This window comes from Rhipicephalus microplus, chromosome 1 (assembly GCF_043290135.1).
Source record: "Rhipicephalus microplus isolate Deutch F79 chromosome 1, USDA_Rmic, whole genome shotgun sequence".
NCBI classification, from domain to species: Eukaryota; Metazoa; Arthropoda; class Arachnida; order Ixodida; family Ixodidae; genus Rhipicephalus; species Rhipicephalus microplus.
The window spans coordinates 269364570-269384011 of record NC_134700.1 but is presented as its reverse complement, the minus strand read 5'-3'; the positions used below and the strand labels follow the sequence as shown (position 1 = coordinate 269384011).

At 47.7% G+C, this 19442-nt stretch overlaps 1 protein-coding gene across 1 annotated transcript in view; it reads right to left on the bottom strand.

Moving 5' to 3' along the window:
• The window catches only part of LOC142817319 (protein Wnt-4-like), a 56168-nt gene that overhangs the window by 20952 nt on the left and 15774 nt on the right, over window positions 1–19442 (bottom strand). The window contains exon 2 of the mRNA XM_075894359.1: window positions 2987–3243. Within this exon, the coding sequence (XP_075750474.1) occupies window positions 2987–3243 (257 nt within the window). The remainder of the gene's footprint in view (window positions 1–2986; window positions 3244–19442) is intronic.

The following is a 19442-nucleotide window of genomic DNA, read 5'->3' as shown; positions in this document are numbered from 1 at the left end:
CGCGGAAGAGACGTGCGACATTCCCGGCGGTCGTAAAGCCGCCCGTCGCCTCCGAGCGGCGCGTCAGCAGTCCGGCTGGCCGCCCTCTCGGCCCGCGTCACCGATAATCGGCCGCCGATGCTTGCATCACTGCTGTAGAAGGAGCCGTGGGCGTCGGACAAGCTCCGGCCCCTGGTCGTAAAGATAGCGGACCCTAAAGTGGCCCCGTGTCTCCGCCGCCCCCCAAAAATACGTGGCGGCCATGCAAAAGAGCGCCCTCCGCGATGGTATGCCGCCGGGTACCTAGGTGGCGCAGCGCGAAGGAATGTCCGCGGGACGTCGTCTGGTGGTCTCCTCCGGCCGTGGCCGCGTCAGCCATACGGTCGCGCAGGACACGGTGCATACCGTGCCACACTCGGTCCATGGACCATAAGCGAGATAGGAAGTTCGTCTACAGAGGGGAGGAGTGCATGGGCTCATTTTTTTTTTTAGCTGGAGATTCGGCCGTATAGCGTGAGAAAACACGGATAAAAGAGTCTGTAAGCACCCAAACGAGCGCTACAGTGGCGCGACTTACGGAAGGAATGTCGGCTATTTATATATTTCTCCAGGTGGTCAAGCAGATGACTGTCAAGTGAAGGAAGAAGCATGTGAGCTCCGTAGGAATACTTGAATATGTGCGGATAAACGTAACACAATTTTCCGACTCGTGCGCACCGATTCGTACAAAACTATCAGCGCCGTTCTGAGTGTGCATATAGTCCAGTAGCGTGCGTTCCAAGCTCTTCTCAACTATTTCGTAACCACGCAAAAAAATTATTATTTTTCATATGTCTCCGGAAGAGTTTTCCCAGTTTAAAAAGTACTCCAGGACGCATTGAAGCATGCCAAATTTCGCACAAGGAAATGCTCTCTCAAAAAATGTATTGTATAGAGCAAAAATAATGGGATGGATAAAAATGTGAAAATTGTATTTCAGTCGCCAGCTGGTAAACAGTGCAATAAAAAACACTATATATGCAAAAAAAGCGATACGAAGGAGATACAGAATATACATTTTGAAGATAAATGATCCAGGAACAGTATAAAAATGATAAAGTTTGTATAAAATGTTTATATTTATATAGACAATCGGAACTAAAGTGCTGCTTCATTGCTCGTGTCATGCGGTGAAGCATTGTTCGATTTTTCGTGACACGAGTGACTCGTACACTTTCCTCATCAAATTTAATATTTTTTTTGCGATAAGAGCCGGCAGGTGTTACAATATAGATGGATGCCCATGATGTGAATAATTTCTCTATGAATAATATGTCCAACGAACCTCGATATTTCGTCTATAGCATCGCCTCTTTCCATGAGTGACCTCACTCTGCATAGTTTGGCGTTTCAATATATGCATCGAAGCATTTTTTTTTGCATTTGCACATGGCATTCAAAAAAAGAAAATAACTTTATCACGCGATCCTTTAATTTCTCACGCTGCTCCGTAGTCAGAACCAAGATGTGCTTCGATGGTTTTCGCATTGTGAGGAGAATCTCTGCGGCTGGCGCCAGGACTCTGCGGCCCAAGTGACAACGTGTGGAATATCGCACCGAACCAGATCAGCTCTAAGATTGTGCACAAATGTCAGGAGCTATAGACGCACTTGCAGGGGAGGAGACAGCTTGAGGCCGTAAACAAAACAAACCCACGAACGGCTCTGAATGTCTCAGGCTGATGCAAAATGGCGTCGCCATAAAGCTTTGAAGCTGAGGTGCTGTCATTCTCGGACTCGGCTCGTCCTCGCTCAATTCAGATGCGGTTTCAAGACATTGTCGAGCGGCGCGTGTTCTTTTGCAACGCAGGTGCGCACCCATGCGCGTGTGACGACGACGCCACAGGCGCTACGCTTGGAGACATTCAGTGAACTTCGTTATTAGACACTTTTAAGCGATAAGAAGTAGCCGGTGCCCTATTGGTGCGCCACCATCTTTTCACATCACATCAATAAACAAAAAAAAGCGACTAGTGACAATAGATGTGCCCCTGTGTCTGATATAACGATACAGGCGAAACCAAAGCTGCTGTAAACAGGCTAACAAGGCCACCTTCACACTTTCTACATGCGGCGGACCATCGAGAATGTGTTTTTTTGTAGAATAAATTTTCCCTGACTACTGGCAATAGCTGTTTATTGAAAATCTGGCATAAATATTTGACAATTATTACTGCTCAACACTGTCAGGTTGCGAAGCAGACACCATGATTTGATGTTTGACTTGCAACGATTCTATTGATTACATAACTTTGATGTTACTGCTACGAATATAAACACGAGGGGCTCGCACTTCTATCAAGCTCGTCAGCCAAGTGCATTTTCCCCAACAACACACGCACATTGATTAGCACAAAGGTCTGTAAAAAATCACCATGTTACCAAAACGGGCACATTCAAACTGAATCTGAAAGTTGAGTGGTTGGACTAAGTATACTAGAAAGCGCTGAGAGTTAGAGGAACGAATTCAACATACCAAAATCGACGATTCGAAGCGTCGATAACTGGTGATTGATTTGAATAAGCGGTATAATGAAAGAGTTAATCTGGTTTGAGGAGTGTATAAACGTGCAATTCGTGAGCTCCGTATTACGCTGGACACATTGCATATGTCATGTGGTACAGAAGCAATAAAGTGCGACTATACAAGACTTTACTAGTAAATCCCGTCTAACCTCGTCTAATCCCTTCCTCATTCATGCATTGACATCTTTATCTTTAATCCTCAAGAATGCATTCGAGGCAAGTGTCTTGACCTTCGGATTTCCGAGTTATGCACACACGACTACTGCATCCAAACGTAGCGCTGTACGCTAAGTGCACCGTTAAATTGACCCTTCCGTCTAAGAATAAAGGTAAAAGCAACAAGGAAGGGAACCAAGCCTGCAATATTCATGCCTGCTTTCCTTGTCGACGTAACAAAAACAAAAAATTCTTTATACAATGCAAAGGCATGCGTGTATACTTACTGACGTTGAGCACCCCTCCGAAGACGGAGGGTATGTTGTGGAAGGTTGTGCAATTCCAGCGGCTGGCCCTGAATTGGAACTGGCACTCGTCGATGCCCAGCTTGGCGCCGCGGCTCACCGTTTGCAGCGCGCGGTGGCTGAGTACGCACAGGTCCCGGTTCTCCTTCACCTGGTAGCGGAGCTTGTGGCAGTTCTCCGAGTGCGCCGACGCCTTCAGCGTCAGCATGTTTTGGTACGTGCTCGGCATGCCCAGCAGCCTGCGACATTAGACATCCTAGGTCAGTTTCACTTCAGTTCAGTTCAGTTTCAGTTTATTTCGGACATAGTTACATGACATGAAATATGTCCACGAGGCAAGGCAAAATGAGACTCGTACGTCTCCTGACGAGGCCTTCACCCCGGACTTAACGTCCGACAGCCAGGAGCGAAATCAGAGAAAATAAGTGCAATGCTCATTGCACAACTTATATAAACAAAAAACGAACAGAAAAAAACGCATTAGGAGAAAAATTATACAAAGTTTGATAACAAATTATGAGCATGTGATAACAAATTATACGCTTTGACGTACTGAATCTACATATTGGGCTGACGGATATCGTACAGCGGAAGCCTTTGGATTTATAACTTTCATAGCTTGCCCCGCCACAGTTGTCTATAGTAGCTAAGGCACGCGCCTGCTGTTCCGCAGGTCGCGGGATCGAATCCCAGCTGCGGCGGCTGCATTTTCAATGCATTGCGAAAATACTGTAGGCCCGTGTGCTCAGATTTGGGTGCACGTTAAAGAACCCCAGGTGGTCTAAATTTCCGAAGCCCTCCACTACGGCGTCTCTCATAATCATATGGTGGTTTTGGAACGTTAAACCCCACATGTCAATCAATCTTCTTTCATAGCATGACGTTCTATAACCAGCAGCTCTGGTGGTTCAGCCAGTCGCCACGGCCTGGAACCGAACTATCGTAGCCGCGGTTTTGAATCCCAGCCGTGAAGGTCGATTAACCTGACGTGAAACGAAAGAGGACGATGCTCGGGTGCCCCGCCGCGGTGGTCTAGTGGCTAAGGTACTCGGCTGCTGACCCGCAGGTCGCGGGTTCGATTCCCGGCTGCGGCGGCTGCATTTCCGATGGAGGCGGAAATGTTGTAGGCCCGTGTGCTCAGATTTGTGCGCACGTTAAAGAACCCCAGGAGGTCAAAATTTCCGGAGCCCTCCACTACGGCGTCTCTCATAATCATATGGTGGTTTTGGGACGTTAAACCCCACAAATCAATCAACGATGCTCGGGTACACACATGCGCGTTATTTGTGGTAAATCAGTCGGTTTTGATGACGAGTTGAGGCTTTTTACAATTCATTCAAAGGACTCCGGTTCAATCATTTTCGTGTTTGAAAGGGGAAACTGGAAACTTTCCGCCACCCTGTGGAATGCCGCAAAGCTCAATTTCATTCTCGTTCTCCAGGAGAAAAATTTTCATTTGTTCTCAGTCAAATACGAACCAGAATAAGGACGGCAACAAGAAAAATGTATTGATCATACAAATAAACACACGCTTATCAAAAAAAAACCCGTGTTTGGGTGAATTAGTGCTTACTTGGTGCAGATGACTGAGGCGCATAAAGTATGCTTATCTTCAGGCGCAGCCCAATTGAAGGTGTGCTACTATTGTAGCTTTTGTAGAAACCCATTCAACTTGCTACAGCTGTGTTCTTTTCCCAAGCATAAAAACTAACGGCTCTTGGTCTTAAAAACAGGTAATTCCGTGCACCATAAATTCTCCAGTGCCCCCGAAGCCCCCAAAATACTAGTGGAACACGCTGTCCCGCCACAGCCGTCTTCAGGCTGCCGCGTTGCCAAGTTATACAACACTGAGTCTCCGCCAGAATGCCTTCTGCGTCGTTATCCTGTCAGCATGTTTCGCCGTTTCGGCGTTCGAGCGGCGACAAGTTAGTGCAGTATATACCAGGGCCATTGGAACAGCTGTAGCCAGAGCCCCATTGTTGTCACCAGTTGACGATGTACGGCACATCTTCGCTTCTTTTTTTCTTTTTTCTTTTTTTCTTAGGGACGTTTGCTCTCGCCACCACATTCTTATGACCTCGCAAGGGCTTTTTTCTAGCTTCTGTAGCGCAGGCGTGACTTCCCCGCTCGACTTATGGTCCGCTCGGTCCCCCGGCCGAAGGATAAATACGCTCACATTACCGCACCCTGTCTTTCTGGTCCGCGCGCGTACTCCTAAAAGGGAAACGCAACCAATGCACCAGCCATGTCGAGGAGGAATGAAGGGGAAAGCGGAGCGAATTCACAAATCGCCGAACATAAATCTCTGCGTGTTTTTCTCCTCCTGGAGACGCACAAAAAAAACTTTGGCGAACGGGTCGGCCCTTTGTTTTCTGCTGGTCGACTATAATGGGAAAAGGGAAAGAAATTAAGAGAAAAATATGGGTCCCCTCGAGGGGTGCTTCCTTTCGGCACGGTCCGCACTTTGATAACGCCGCGTAGAAAATGGTCGAGGTTAAAAATACAACTAGGCTCGGGAGTCCTCCTATGTTTCCGAAGCATCACGAGAGAAGGCTCGCATGGAAAGACGCGCGCCTATGTCGAACATTCGGTTTCTTGCTTCTTACGAAGTGCTTTGATGTTTCGAGGTCAAACTTTGAGCGTTATTTCGCGGCAAAGGTTTAACTTAACGTTTAGTGGCGAATGATAAGTTATTAAGACGGGCGACGATTGCAGACATCACCATTTTTTTTTCGTAATCTGGCAACGCATTGTCTTACAGAGAGAGGGAGAGAGATTGAGATCGCAGCCGTGAAGGTTTCACTCAAGGCTATTATTTCTTTACAATGCGATATAGAATCGCCTTTAAGGCATGATACTTAGTGAGAGAAAAGAGTTTTGAGAAAATTACAGAGATAAGGTGAAAACGATTGCCATGCGGAGATATCGGGGCCGACTTTGATAATCGACTTCGATAATCCGAAAAGTTCGACAAATGTTGAAGGCCGCACAACTATAAGCTTTAACAGCACAGGAAAAGGCAGTGTACTTTGTTGGCATGGGAGTCACAATTATAAGAACGGCAGTGAAGATCGCAACAATGACGCTGGCACGACGCAATGCACTTGCCGGTTTTAAAGGATCGACAAAGCCAAGATGGTGACCAATGAGAGAAGACGATAAAGCCTGACAAGGATGACGCGTGGGCGGATTGATGGTAACAGAAGCTCATGCGTCAGGTAGCCAATATCAAATCACAAAGTGGTTGATACAGTGCCGTGAGACAACGATAAATAACCAGAAAGCAGAGAAGAGCGTTATCTCACTCACAGCTGACAGATTGATTCTGACACACGCACGCGCACGCACACGCACACGCACAGAGAGAGAGAGAGAGAGAGAGAGAGACAGAGAGAGAGAGACAGACAGACAGAGAGAGAGAGAGAGAGAGACACCACAATTACGAACAAAACCGAGCACAGCAGGTCATGCACAAAAGTAAGAAAATCATACATGCCACTTTACACTGGACGTGCCAAGGTGGCACGTGAGCTCCTTGTCTGATAACAATAGCGACAGATGACTGACGCATATACCTCCGCTCTTTGCACGTGAACTATAGATAGTAGAATACTATCCATAGTTTGACAACTATGGATGGTATCTCCGCATCTACAAATACCGGAGTGCAGCCACATGTATTGCAAAGCGATGCAAACATTTTTATATTAGGCAACGCCTTACCGGAGAGAAGGTTGTAACGAACACTGCTGTGATACATGCGGAAGACGGCCACGAAATGTGACTACCGGTATACTGCTTCTGATAAAAACAACGGTGAATCGACTAATGACATCTAATTTCTGAAGAGTTTTTGGTATGTGGACTGACCGGTGTAACTTAGTTGATAAATACAGAGGCGTTCGCACGCTCTGATTCCCCCAGACAAGACGACGCGGTTCAAGCACGAAGAACTCGAGGATTCTTTGCGAAACCGTCTCGCTGCCGACCAAGGGAGCCGATATTTCCGAGCGCAACGCACAAGCTGCTCTTTGTCCTCGTTACGCCCTCATACCGCGCAATATTGTTACCGTCTACTGCTTTTATGGTCGCCCTCTCTCATCACTTTAGGTTCTTTACTATTTTTTTTTGTCAACCGTCCCTCTGCTCCCGTTTACGCCGTGATGGCCTCCATCCTTTCTCCCATGCGTTAATCCAATTGGCCGTGATCGCATTTTGCGCTCCGTGTAGTAACGCGGTTACAAATGAAAAAAGAGAGAGAGAGAGAGAGCACAGGGAGACGTGGTGACCCCAGCGTCGCGCTCACTGACGCTGAAAGGAGAGAAGGAAATATAGAAGAGATAATAGGAAACAGGGAGGGTTTGCGCACGAGTCGTCGAAGATTACACGGCCCTTTCCTGTCGTCCTCCGCCTCTTTTTATTTTACATTGGCGACGCAGAGGCTGAACGCTATGTTCAATGCCAAAAAGCCAAGCGATCCGCGTGACAAAACAGCTCACGGTTCCCTTCGCCCACACCGCGAAGACGGAACGCTCTCACTTTCCGTCGAAGACGAAAAGCGATTTGAGTGGATCGCGGAAGTTTCTCTTCGCCGCATAGCAGCCGCGCACTGCGGTTTAGCGGGCTTTGCCATAAATCTGATCAGCGGCTGCTCGCGGTTTGCTGTGGGCGCGATTTTAGGGCTTTGTGGCTGCTTTTGTTATGAAACTATCATGACACTACAAAACACTTAGTGTATTATTCTGTTGGTCGCGTAGTGGTAGCGCGCTTTGTAAAATATGACGTATCTGTGATGTCTTCTCCCAACCCCTCTTTTTTTCCCCTCTCCTTTGACCGGAATGAAAAAGGTGTGCTCTTTGTACTGCGTCAGTTTCATCTGATTTCGATCTTTCTGCGGTGCGAGCACATGAATTACCTTCTGTTTGGCCTCTTTATGCTTCCAGCAATTATTGAATTCCTCTCTTTGTATGTCTACGGAGTAGGTGCACGTGCTGGTAAAGATATTGAGAAGACGCCATACCTTTAACTTGGCTTCTTTGGAGAGCCTAATCGATTCTACTGTCGCAGCTCACCAGCTCAAGTTATAAGCACAAGCTTTGATTGATAGAAAGGGCCAGAGAGAGAGAGAGAGAGAGAATGAAATTAGAAAAAGACAGGGAGGTTAACCATAAATTTGAGATCCGGTTTGCTACCCTGCACTAAGAAGAAGGGGGACGCGGAAGAAAGATGAGAGAGCTAACTACACGCGCGAAAGAGAAAAAAAGTAAGCTGGGGGACCATAGCCTATTCAATAGGCCACTACCACGCAAAAAGTTCATTAAGCCATCGGCCATACCACGCTGAATGTGCCGGTTCTCGTCCGATCACCAGAAAGAACCAGCTTCGTGAAAAAGACCAGGGGATCCTGAACTAACCATTGGGAGTTGGACTTTAGTCTGTCCGTCTTTACTAAAGCTTACTTCCCTCACTCTCTCTAAATAATTCTCCCTTTCAGACGTCAGGAGAAAGAGATCAAGAATAGAAAGAAGACGGGGAGGTTAACCAGGATTGGGCCCGGTAGGCTACGAAACTGAAACATCGGCAGGAACTTACGAACGACTGCCTTTCGAAGTTAAGAGTAACAGGACGAATATTTTCCGAAAGAAGAAGAAGAAAAAAAAAGACGTGGATGTGAACAGCGAATAAACAGTAAAAGTGCAGGTGGTCGTTGATACCGATTCACCCGGAATTACGCAGTTAGCGGAGCAGCCGACAGCTATAGACCACCGCTCTGGAGCGTTGTTAACTGAAATGTATCTTTGTGAGAGATATAAATTGCGACCAACTTCTTTGCAGTCACGCTATACGACGGGCCATTCATGTAAGCGCGTTTCCACAAAACCAGATCGCACGATGTCCTCCTTCGGCTTCCAAGTGTGTCTGCCGCCGGACTTTTGGAGAGAGAGAGAAAAAAGAAAAACAGACTCGCAAGTCGGCTAAACAACAGAAGACGCGATGACTTCGAGTGGGAAACCGGGCGTACTCGAAAGGTCTTGAAAGTTACACGAGAAAGAAAGTATACGTCCTGCCGGAGACTAGAAAGGGGGACGCTCGGACTGGCGGTCCGTCGGTAATCCTTTTTTTGCGTACACACGAGGGGCTGCAGAGTCAGCGCGTATTTCCCGCGGCCGCAGGAGAGCTCTTAATGACCCGGCAGTGATGCGATCATCGGGGAAAAGAGATCTGGGACCGCGATCTCTCGGTACCAAGCGCGCTTGGCTAAGCCAATCTACCCCGCTTCCCACGCGCGACGGCACAAGGGCCCGCCCTTGTGGTGGCGCTCGCCGCCGACGCCACTTCACCGGTCCCCGCCGCCGCTACTGCCCTTGTGGTGGCGCTCGCCGCCGACTTCACTTCACTGGTCCCCGCTCGCTGCTGGTTGCGCTGTCACAAACCGCCGCACGTGCTGCTGCTGGTTTGAAAACTCGCAGCGGCGCAGTGCTCCGATCTCTCCCACCGCGCTGGTTCGAAAAAGCACCGTCCCGAGCTTCGTTTCCACGCGACTGGCCCGGCGCGCACGGCAGTCGAGTGCGTGCGAGCCGAACGCAGCGTGAAACCCGATGGCAAAACTGTGAGAGCGCGGCGATATGGGCCGAGTCTCAGCGGACCTCGTTTGTCGCCGCACTTTTGAGAAACAAAGGAAACAAAGTGCCTTGGTATTTATTTATTTATTTATTTATTTATTTATTTATTTATTTATTATGTTGAGATTGTATGCACAATGCTAGCCGAGGGCTCGTTGGATTGTGGTCGCCGTGTGCAGAGGCGCGAAACAAAAATGGAAAAGAAGAAAAGCTGGACGAAGTCGAGATGAAGATGCACTTGGGTATCAGGATACATATTTATCTCAAATAGGGCGCGTCACAAATATGATTCACGAAGGATGCGATGCGGGCTCGCTGGTAACAAATCTTCAGTAGGTTTTCTTGTAGCGTACATAAAATAAATGCCCATGGTGACTTGACAAATTTAGGCACACATAGACACAGATCCTTGCTGAGTGAACATTTCGAAACAATGGGTATTGAGAAAATATGTAGACGAAAGGGGTGGGGGTGTTCACGATACTGTCTCCTGACTACGTTTCCGAAGCCAGAGTAACGTATGCCTGGACATTAATTTCTTCAGCTTTGTTCACTATACGCATACAATACGTACACACACGAGAAACCTCTGTTTGGTTTCGCATCCATTTGGCGGGTCTACGGTAAATGCTAGGCCTAATTCTTTCGCACTGAGGCAAGGAATTCGATCGGACAGCGCAACGACGCCAGCTGCAGCTGCGAACGAGCCGCGGTGTTGATGCTAGCACGGGGACAAAGCGCCAACTGCGGCTATACGGCCGCCCGACATGGCTTGCGTGCCACAAAACGGGCACATAAACGTATGGACAGACCGCCGTCCGTCTGCGAAACGGCTCGCAAGCAAGATACCTCGACTCGCGCAGCACGCTGACGCGACTCAAGCGTGGCAGACGGGAGCGGAATTCGCGCTCCTGCGTGTGTATGTGGATGCGGGCGGGGCGCGGTTTCAGTTTCCGGTGCTTCTTCCTGATTTAGGAGAGAAAACAACAGGAACGAGACGCTGACCCAAGTCGGGCTTCAACGTGTCGGTATGCTCGGCGTGGTTCGAGCGCACAGCTGGTCGGGTCTCCTCTGCCGCCGCCTTGGCGCACGGCATGCAGTGCATGCTGGCTGCAGCCGGGCACAAAAACCTTCGCCGTGTGCATCTTCGTTTTCTTATCTGGTCGACCTGGGCGGGAAGCACGTGCTTCTGTTTCGTCATTCCGAATGCTAACTCGGTGAGCTATTGTTCGTTTTCTTTCTTCTTCTTTCTACTTTCTTTCGAGAGGGACCCGCAGAACGACTTGTTTTGCAAGTCGCATGCAATTACTACTTTCCACTCAGTTTTTGCTGCATTCAGTTCCAATTATATATATATATATATATATATATATATATATATATATATATATATATATATATATATATATATATATATATTGCGACTAAACTGCGCAAGTAATGTCTTTTGCAGTACACCTCCCACCAGAACTTTCATCACTTGGCGCTCATAGGCCCTCACTGACTATTGGGTTATAAAACACCATATATCATCATTCCACCAAAGTACGTCTTTGACATTACCCTTACCGAAACGTGCTGTTGTGATAATATGGCCATTCTGTCGTTCTTTAATACTTCATTGAACCGAGTGTCCTCTAGGACGAAATGAATGTCACGTCGAAGGGAAGGAAAAAAAATAAACGTTTGTTATTGCTGTCAGTTAGCAATCAATGTGGGTGGGGGCATTTCGTCCAGAACTCCACTGGCTATAGCGGCTAGCCCGGTTTGGTCCGGGACCAAACCCGGCTAGCGCGGCGGAACCAAACCGGTACCAAACCAAAACGGACATGTACAACTTTGCGTCTGTTGAAACTCACTTATTCACTCACTCATTCACTCTGGAGGAATATGTTTTTACAATCACGTGTGATGTGCCCTGCGTGCAGTCCCACACTTCAACGCAATTTCTCTTGCTTCCATGTCTCTTGCGAACTGCCTTCGCATGTTGGCTATGTCCCAACGCTGAAGAGAATGAGTGTTATGCCGCGCATAACGTGAAGCGTGGACCGACTGAAACGCGGTCATCTCGCTGCAGCGCATCGAATAGCAGGCTGACACGCACTTCAATTGTGTATTGCAGAGAAAGACGACATCGTAACGACTCCACGACCTTGAGCGTCGGGCACCAATTTAGACGCTCAAAACGTCAGGTGCAGAGCGACTGCGCGCCACGATTGAAGGGGCGGAACTGCGCAGTGACACAAAACGCTCATTAGTGAGCTCAGTGGCTCCCACAGGCCAGGGCCAGGAAACTGGTACCGTAGGTTAAACGTGAAAACAAAACTAAATTCAGAGAGAGAGAGAGAGAGAGTGACATAGTGATCGTATGTCCGGTGGTGTGTTCAACGCGAGAGGGGAGCCATTTAGAGAGTTCTGTGTAGAGTCTAGTCTAGACGCTGGGGCCCCGACGTAACATGTTGCGATGCGTGACTGAGCGATCAGCACTTCCTGCTGCTGGCCGATGCGAGGCGGCGTCGGACGGGCGCGCGCCAAACCTGTAATTACGAGCCGGCGAAATTCACACCTCGCGCGCGGCCTTAAGGGCCGGCTCGGCCCGCTTTGTCCGAGGAAGTGGGCGGATTTTCAGAGAACTACCTAAAACGCGGGGCTCTCTGCGCAGGTGGTCCTTTGGCCCACCAGCGCGGCGACGTGGAATCGGGCAAGACGCTGCACCCCCTCCTCTCCTCTCACGCTGTGAGTACCGTGCGCGTGCAGCGACTCCAAGGCGATGTTAGAAAAAGGCAAGCGGGACACTTTCGTCCGACTCGGTAGATAATGAGAACATGAATGCACCGGATCAGAAGAGACGTTTCATTGCGTTCGGGTTGAACGTCCCAGTCGGCGACTCATCGGACCATTTGTTGCCCAAATCACCCGATCTGCTTTTTTTTTTCACATATAAGCTCGGGAGATGTTGGTGGTGCTAGTGGTTTAATTAAGAAGGCGCCTAATTTCTGCAGCCTGGTAGGGCGCACGACCAAGCGCCTGAGATGCTGGCAGGAGAGGTAGCACGCGCTTTTGAGTAGCCATAGTCACCGTCGTCTTCACGAGTTTCACTCAGACATGCCCATTAAAATACCGCCAACCATGAAAAGTTGCAGCACAAGCATAATGTACAGATTGCGACTAAGCTTGGCGTTCACTAGTCGCTACACCTTACTGACAGTGCAGACAGTCCCAGTGGAGAAAAAGGTGGTACACTGCGCCAGCGCCACCCCTCTCTTGCCCGAAATATTTGTCGCTATGGGACAGGGCACAAAATTACACTCGACCACACTTACTTGTTCGGACCCAATCTCGGACCCCTGAACGTTAGCACTGAAATCGCATGTAGTGCTCAGGGATGAGAGTGGATTCCTCATATGCGCCAAACTTTCAAGTAAGGGGGAAGGATCGCTGTATGTCGGACAACGTCGAGGTCCCCCACCCCCAATAAAAACAAAACGAAAATTTTATTACTCATTCACTGTTATGTGAAAATAGCAGCCACTACGTGGAACCAACGTAAAAACGGCGCTTCCTTTTAAGCCGAAATCCTCGGATGCCTCATGAAACGACAACATTGACCTCAGTCGGCGTCAACACGAGTGAACGACAATACTCTTGACGTCACTGTGACGTCACACAATGATGTCATAGCGTGACATCGTCGCTTTGTGAAAGGTGACTCGATCGCGGGCACTGAAAGAGAAAGAGAAGCAATGAAAGGCAAGCAGTCTAACTAGATGAACGTCCGGTTTACTAGTCTTCTCCAGAGGTAGGAATAAAGGGGGGGGGGAAGAGACGCAGAAAAAAAAAGAGAGATGGGCAGAATCACCAATTACTCCTCCTGAAAATTAGTGCCTTAAACATTGACCCGAACATTCTTAAATGGATTGAATGCTTTCTGACTAATCGCACTCAGTTTGTAACAACTAATGACTATAACTCACCTCTTTCTAAAGTAACATCCGGCGTACCCCAAGGTTCCGTATTAGGCCCTTTACTTTTCCTTATATATATTAATGATCTCCCCGACAGCATTAACTCCGCTATAAGGTTATTTGCAGACGATTGTGTAATTTACCGCGAAATAAACAATGAATCTGATAACCAATCTCTACAGTCAGACCTTGACACTGTCTCAACCTGGTGCAATAAATGGCTTATGACTCTCAACTCTAACAAATCTAAATGCTTTTCAATAACCCGGCGATCTATTTCTCCCCCCTGTAACTACAGAATTAACGCCGTTCCCCTCCAGCATGTCTCTTCATATAAGCACCTCGGCGTTTACATTACCAACAATCTATCTTGGCACACGCATGTTACCTACATCTGTAATAACGCTAACCGAACGCTAGCATACTTACGCCGCAACTTTTCTCGCGCTCCGCTGTCCCTCAAAATTCTATTATACTGATCACTAATTCGCCCAAAGCTTGAGTACGCGTCCGCTATATGGGATCCCGTGCAGCAAAATTTAATCAACGCGTTAGAATCTGTTCGGAACCGCTCAGCTCGGTTCATTTGTTCTAATTATTCCCGTACTGCTAGCATATCAGAAATGAAATCTAACCTTGACCTGCCCAATTTAACTGTCCGGAGGAAACTGGCGCGACTGCATTTTTTTTTTTCATAAGATATTTTTCACAATCCATCAATGAAGCGAGACCTCATTTCACAACCGTCATACCACTCATCGCGCATTGATCACCAGCATAAGGTTGCCATTCCGTTTTGCCGCACCAAATTCTTTTCAGCAGCCTTCTTACCGAAAACAGCCGCCAATTGGAGCCACCTTCCCTCTTCCGTTGTAACAATAACAGACCCTTTGTTATTCAAGACTGCAATTTCTCAGCAATGCTTGTAACTATACGCAGTTTCCATTATCTATCTTTGTCTTGTATGTGCTTGAATTCTTACTTGTACATTTTTAGTTGACTTATGTTGCCTTCCTGATTTGCGCATCTGACACTTGTTTCTTTATTTTGTCTTTTTTTTCTTGTGTGTTATAAAATGTTGTACCCACCCCCTCTGTAATGCCCTACGGGCCCTGAGGGTATTCTAATAAATAAATAAATAAATCACAAGCACACTTGGGGGAGTACATCCAGGTGGTCACACTGATTTGTTGATTAAGTAAAGTAGTGCTTTCGTAATCGTTGCAAAATCAGGCGAGGTATAGATAGCTTGCAAAAAGCATACGATCTTGGAGATACTGCGAAACCTAGTTTGATATACAAAGCTTGCGATGCCTAGAATAATGGGTGCTGTGACTGTTTTTTTATTATTTATTGACAGCATAAATCACTGTAGTACAGGACACCCGTCGTTTGCTGACGCGATATCTCATCGCTGACACGTCGCTCGCTATATGCCTCGTTGCCATGGTTGCCAGAGGCAAGTCGGTGAAAGTGACGGACGGCAGCGGCATCGCGTGTGTGGCAACAGTTCCCGGTAGAGTAGGTGTATTTTCGGTGGGTCGCCGATAGGTGCGGCCGAGAAAAAAAATCCTGTTTTTGGCGGGGTAGCCAAAAGTCGAGTGAAATAAACCACACGACCGACGTTTTCCCCCTCTACGCTGCTTCTTTGAAGTTTACCTCACTTCACCGAGTCTTTGCAAGAGCATTTCCGCGTGAGCGCCACCTTTATTTTTTTTTTCTTTTTTCATGGGTGTGTAGTGGAGGGAGGGCTGGAAAATTGAAGGTTGAAGAACGGTTCGCAATCTTTGCTAAAACAGTTTCCTGCACTCTGGTGTTGAGCCTTGTATTCTTCTGATCTTAAACGTATGTACTTTTCATAATCATGAACTTTAAAGAAAAACGTTGTACTAGTAAATATGCAATTCATTTTTATTCGATGTTGTAGGCCCGTGTGCTCAGATTTGGGTGCACGTTAAAGAACCCCGGGTGGTCGAAAGTCTCTCATAATCATATGTTGGTTTTGGGACGTTAAACTCTACATATGAATAAATAAATATTTAATTATATAATTAATTAATTATTTCATTTCTATTCGATGGCGTAGAAAAGATGTCCAGCTTATTGTGTCCGAGTGGTCTCTCTAATGCTTTTCTTCCAAGTTTTCAGCTATAATTCTTGGTACAATGTCACTTTCTTAATAACGAAGGTGGTGTTATCACTGAGGCCTATTCACAAGAGCGTATTCGCTGCTAGAATTGTTCACAGGAGAAAACCTCAGCGAATCTTGATGATTGGAACAGGCACGCACGCACGCACGAACAGACGCACACACATGAACAGACGCGCACACATGAACACACACGCACACACAAGCCGAATTGGGTATAACCAATGGCGGAGGGTATTCCCCTCGATTTCCACCGCTGGCTATGGCGAGGCAATGTTGATGCTTACTTCAGAGGGATTGATCGCCGGATGCCTGGAGCGAGGTACGCCGCGAACATTTTTCGGTGGTTTAAGAATGTCCATGTTGCTTGTTTGAGACACTTGATAAGCTGGAACACTGAAAAGTTTTCTTACCTCGGTTGGGAAGGCTTCGTAGCAGTTTACGTTATTCCCCAATTAGTTGACCCGAAAGTTGACCGGCCGTGGTTACATCTCGGCGGAGGAAAAATACTAGAGACTCGTCTACTGTGCAATGTCAGTGCATGCTGAGCAACTCCATGCAGTCTAAGGTATCCGGAGCCTTCCTCTGCAGCGTCTCTCTCACAGCATCAGTCGATCAGGACGTGAAACTCCATAAACCAACCAGTTAATTCTTGTTGAACTTTACTGCGGCGCCCACATTGCAATGTTCTTCGGCGCACTCATTAAAGGAAACCCAGGTTTTTAACCTTCATGCTCCTTGTGTCAGTTTTTTTTTTTTTGTCCTGTCGTACACGGCCGTCCACACCAGAGGTTTATACCTGATTAGTATTCAAGATCTTATGGAAGGTGACACTTAATGGGTAATGCGCACAGTTATTGTTGCGTTGATCAATGATATAATTACCCGTGATATAGCGGGCATTCGTGAAGTATAATAATCCTTATAGTTTTACCAGCTTTAATATTGATGAGGTGTTCCCCTTAAATGATGACGACCTTGTACATTTCCCCAATTTGTTCGTGGTCCTGGACGAACGCGTTCACCTAAGCACTGGCCTGCGCGATTCTTGCTAGCACTCACGTGCCTTCACCTGTTGCTTGCATCTGGCATGAAATTAGCTCGATCTGAAGGAAGGAGGAGTGTTTTACAAAGGACCGCTTTCCGCAGCGACCTCCGAGATTCGGTGGAACGCCATTTAAGTAGGTGACCCCTGATCCCGGAGCTCATGTTCCATCGTTATGGCTTTTTGGGAAAGTTAATGGCGCAGAGAGCTTTGAGCAATTGTGGGAATGAGTGACTGCGTGTTGGCTCGGCGGCTGATATAATAAAAAAAAGGTATTGGTCTACACACTTGGACAATGGAATATCGTCTTTGAACGCTTTTACTTGTTACGTTCGACTGTCTTTCTTCTTTTTCACTTAGAGACCGTTACTGTTTCTTCTACTAAAAAAAGCAAAGAAAGAACAACGCTATGTGAAGCGAATGACATCATTGTTAGACATGAAAACAAAAGTTATTTTTCTTGCAAATGCAGTTACGTATCCACAAAACATCATTTACATCATTTACAGAGGCGAACAAGCGTGAAAGGCTAGATTGAATTGCTGTTTTTTAACACCGTCGAACACTGATTTGTGAGTGTTTGAAGTCAACCAGACATGTGCGATTCCGGTGGGGCAATCATTGGTCTTTTTGTCTGCGAAAAGGAGTTGCCAGCGCGCCCATATAAATGCTCCAAAAATTCAAACACTTAGTGCATAAAAACCTTTTCGAATTTGCTATGCACCCACTACGTTGCCTTTAGGGGCTACCAATACATGTTAAACAACCTATTTCAATAATCATGAACGATCATCTCTATACTGTTAATTGGCAGCTTCTCTCTATCTTGCACCCGTTGCCCTGACCCAACATGCAGAACATTGATTAAAGCTGATATCACAGCTTCTATATCTCTATAAATTCCCATCGTCCTTTTCTCCCTCCCTTGTCTCCGTGGGTGTCTGCAAGGTATTGTCTTGGGCTGTGCACACTCGTGTTGTTGGACGGCTACAAGGGCTGGGGTGGTGGTGTGGCTTGCTGGAGCGGGGGCATATGCCCCTTTTGAACTCCTCTCTGGCGACCTATAGCATAGCTTGAGGCCAGTATATACTCGCGGACAAACGCGCACATCGGGCACGGTGACGGGAGCAGCGCGATGACGTGTTCCTCTCGAGAGCGGTGTGCTGGACCGCGTTCGAAGCCACGGGGGCGCGGCTGAAAGTGGAATCCAATGTGCGGCTAGAGTGGGTGCACTTGCGGGGCGCGATACGGCCATCGCGATAGCGCAATTTACGACCACCAAGTGCCGTGAGCGTCGCGGCGCGCGTGCGCAAAGCTCTCGCCATCGCCCGCGCGCTTATAACGCCGGCGAGAGCGCCTCCTATCTCTGCCCACGTGCGTCTATACATGGCGACTGGCCGGGGGGGGGGGCTTGTCGTAATTTATGGCAAATTGAAAAGCTGATAAGCGGCCACGTCTGCCGCGCCAACGAGAAAGAGAGAGTCGCTCGCCGCCGGGAAAAGCCCTTGCGAGAGTGCGTGAACCATTGTCTGCGGCGATATGTCTGTACGCCGAAACCGCGCATGTGACATTGTCATCGGCCGAAATCCTTACAGAAGGCATGGTATGCGAAATGCATTGAAATGTTGACATGGGAATATAAATTAAAGAAATTAGCGCCCCTTGCACCGAGTCGCGCAAATCTTGGTCTCGGCAGAACTGGTGGGCACCTAGCTACTTCTCGAATGGCTATGCTTTCACGCTCACACCTGTCTCTATCCCACCTCTTGCTGCATGTCATACGAGGCTAATCATGCCCCTTCGCTCGTCGTAGTCTATATTTTTCTATCTCTTTCTCTCTGTCCATATTTTCACTTTCTTTCCTTTCTTTCTCCTCTTTCCCTTTCACTATCTCTCTCTTTCCACTAACGTTTCTCTCTTCATCACCACCTTGATGTTGTATACTATACAAAGCTGTGCTATGCTACGCTCTGCTGGCGTATCTGGATAGCTGAGTGGTGACGACGATTGCCTTGGGATCGTTGGGACGCGGATTGTATTCCCGCATAACAGAGATACTACTTTCGCCAAGTATTTTTCTTTATATCTATCTCCGCACTCGTTCTCTCTCCCGTCAAAGTTCTTGCATCCCACGCCGGACAAAATGGCGCGCATGTTCTGGTAGCAAAGCAAAAGAGGAGGAAAGCCGCGAAGAGAGGTGGTGGTGCCGGACTTCACCATAATCATTCTCCACCTACGACACCCAGCAAACCTCGACCGTAACAGCTCTGCTGTACAGTTTAGGTGGGTGTTACACTCATTGTAACATTTGAAGGCGAATGCCTTCTGCGCCCTCGGTAATGCAGTAAGGCAGTCCGGAAACAGAATTCTTAAAAAAAAGCTTAACGAGCCGCAGTGCGAGAGACACGCAATAAATCACCTCGACGTTCTCAGCCTATTGCATTTTTTTCCTCCCACACCTGCAGCTCTCTGCACGTCACGTGGTTTTGCCCGACCTCCGAAGTCGGTTCACCTATGACCAATAGACGATGTCACGGGATGACGTCACGATGACGCCATAACCTTGCTGATCCGTGACGTCGTGATGGCGTCACAGATTACCGATATTCCGTAGGTTGGCACACTAAACGGAACTCACTATCCTCGCTCGCCAACC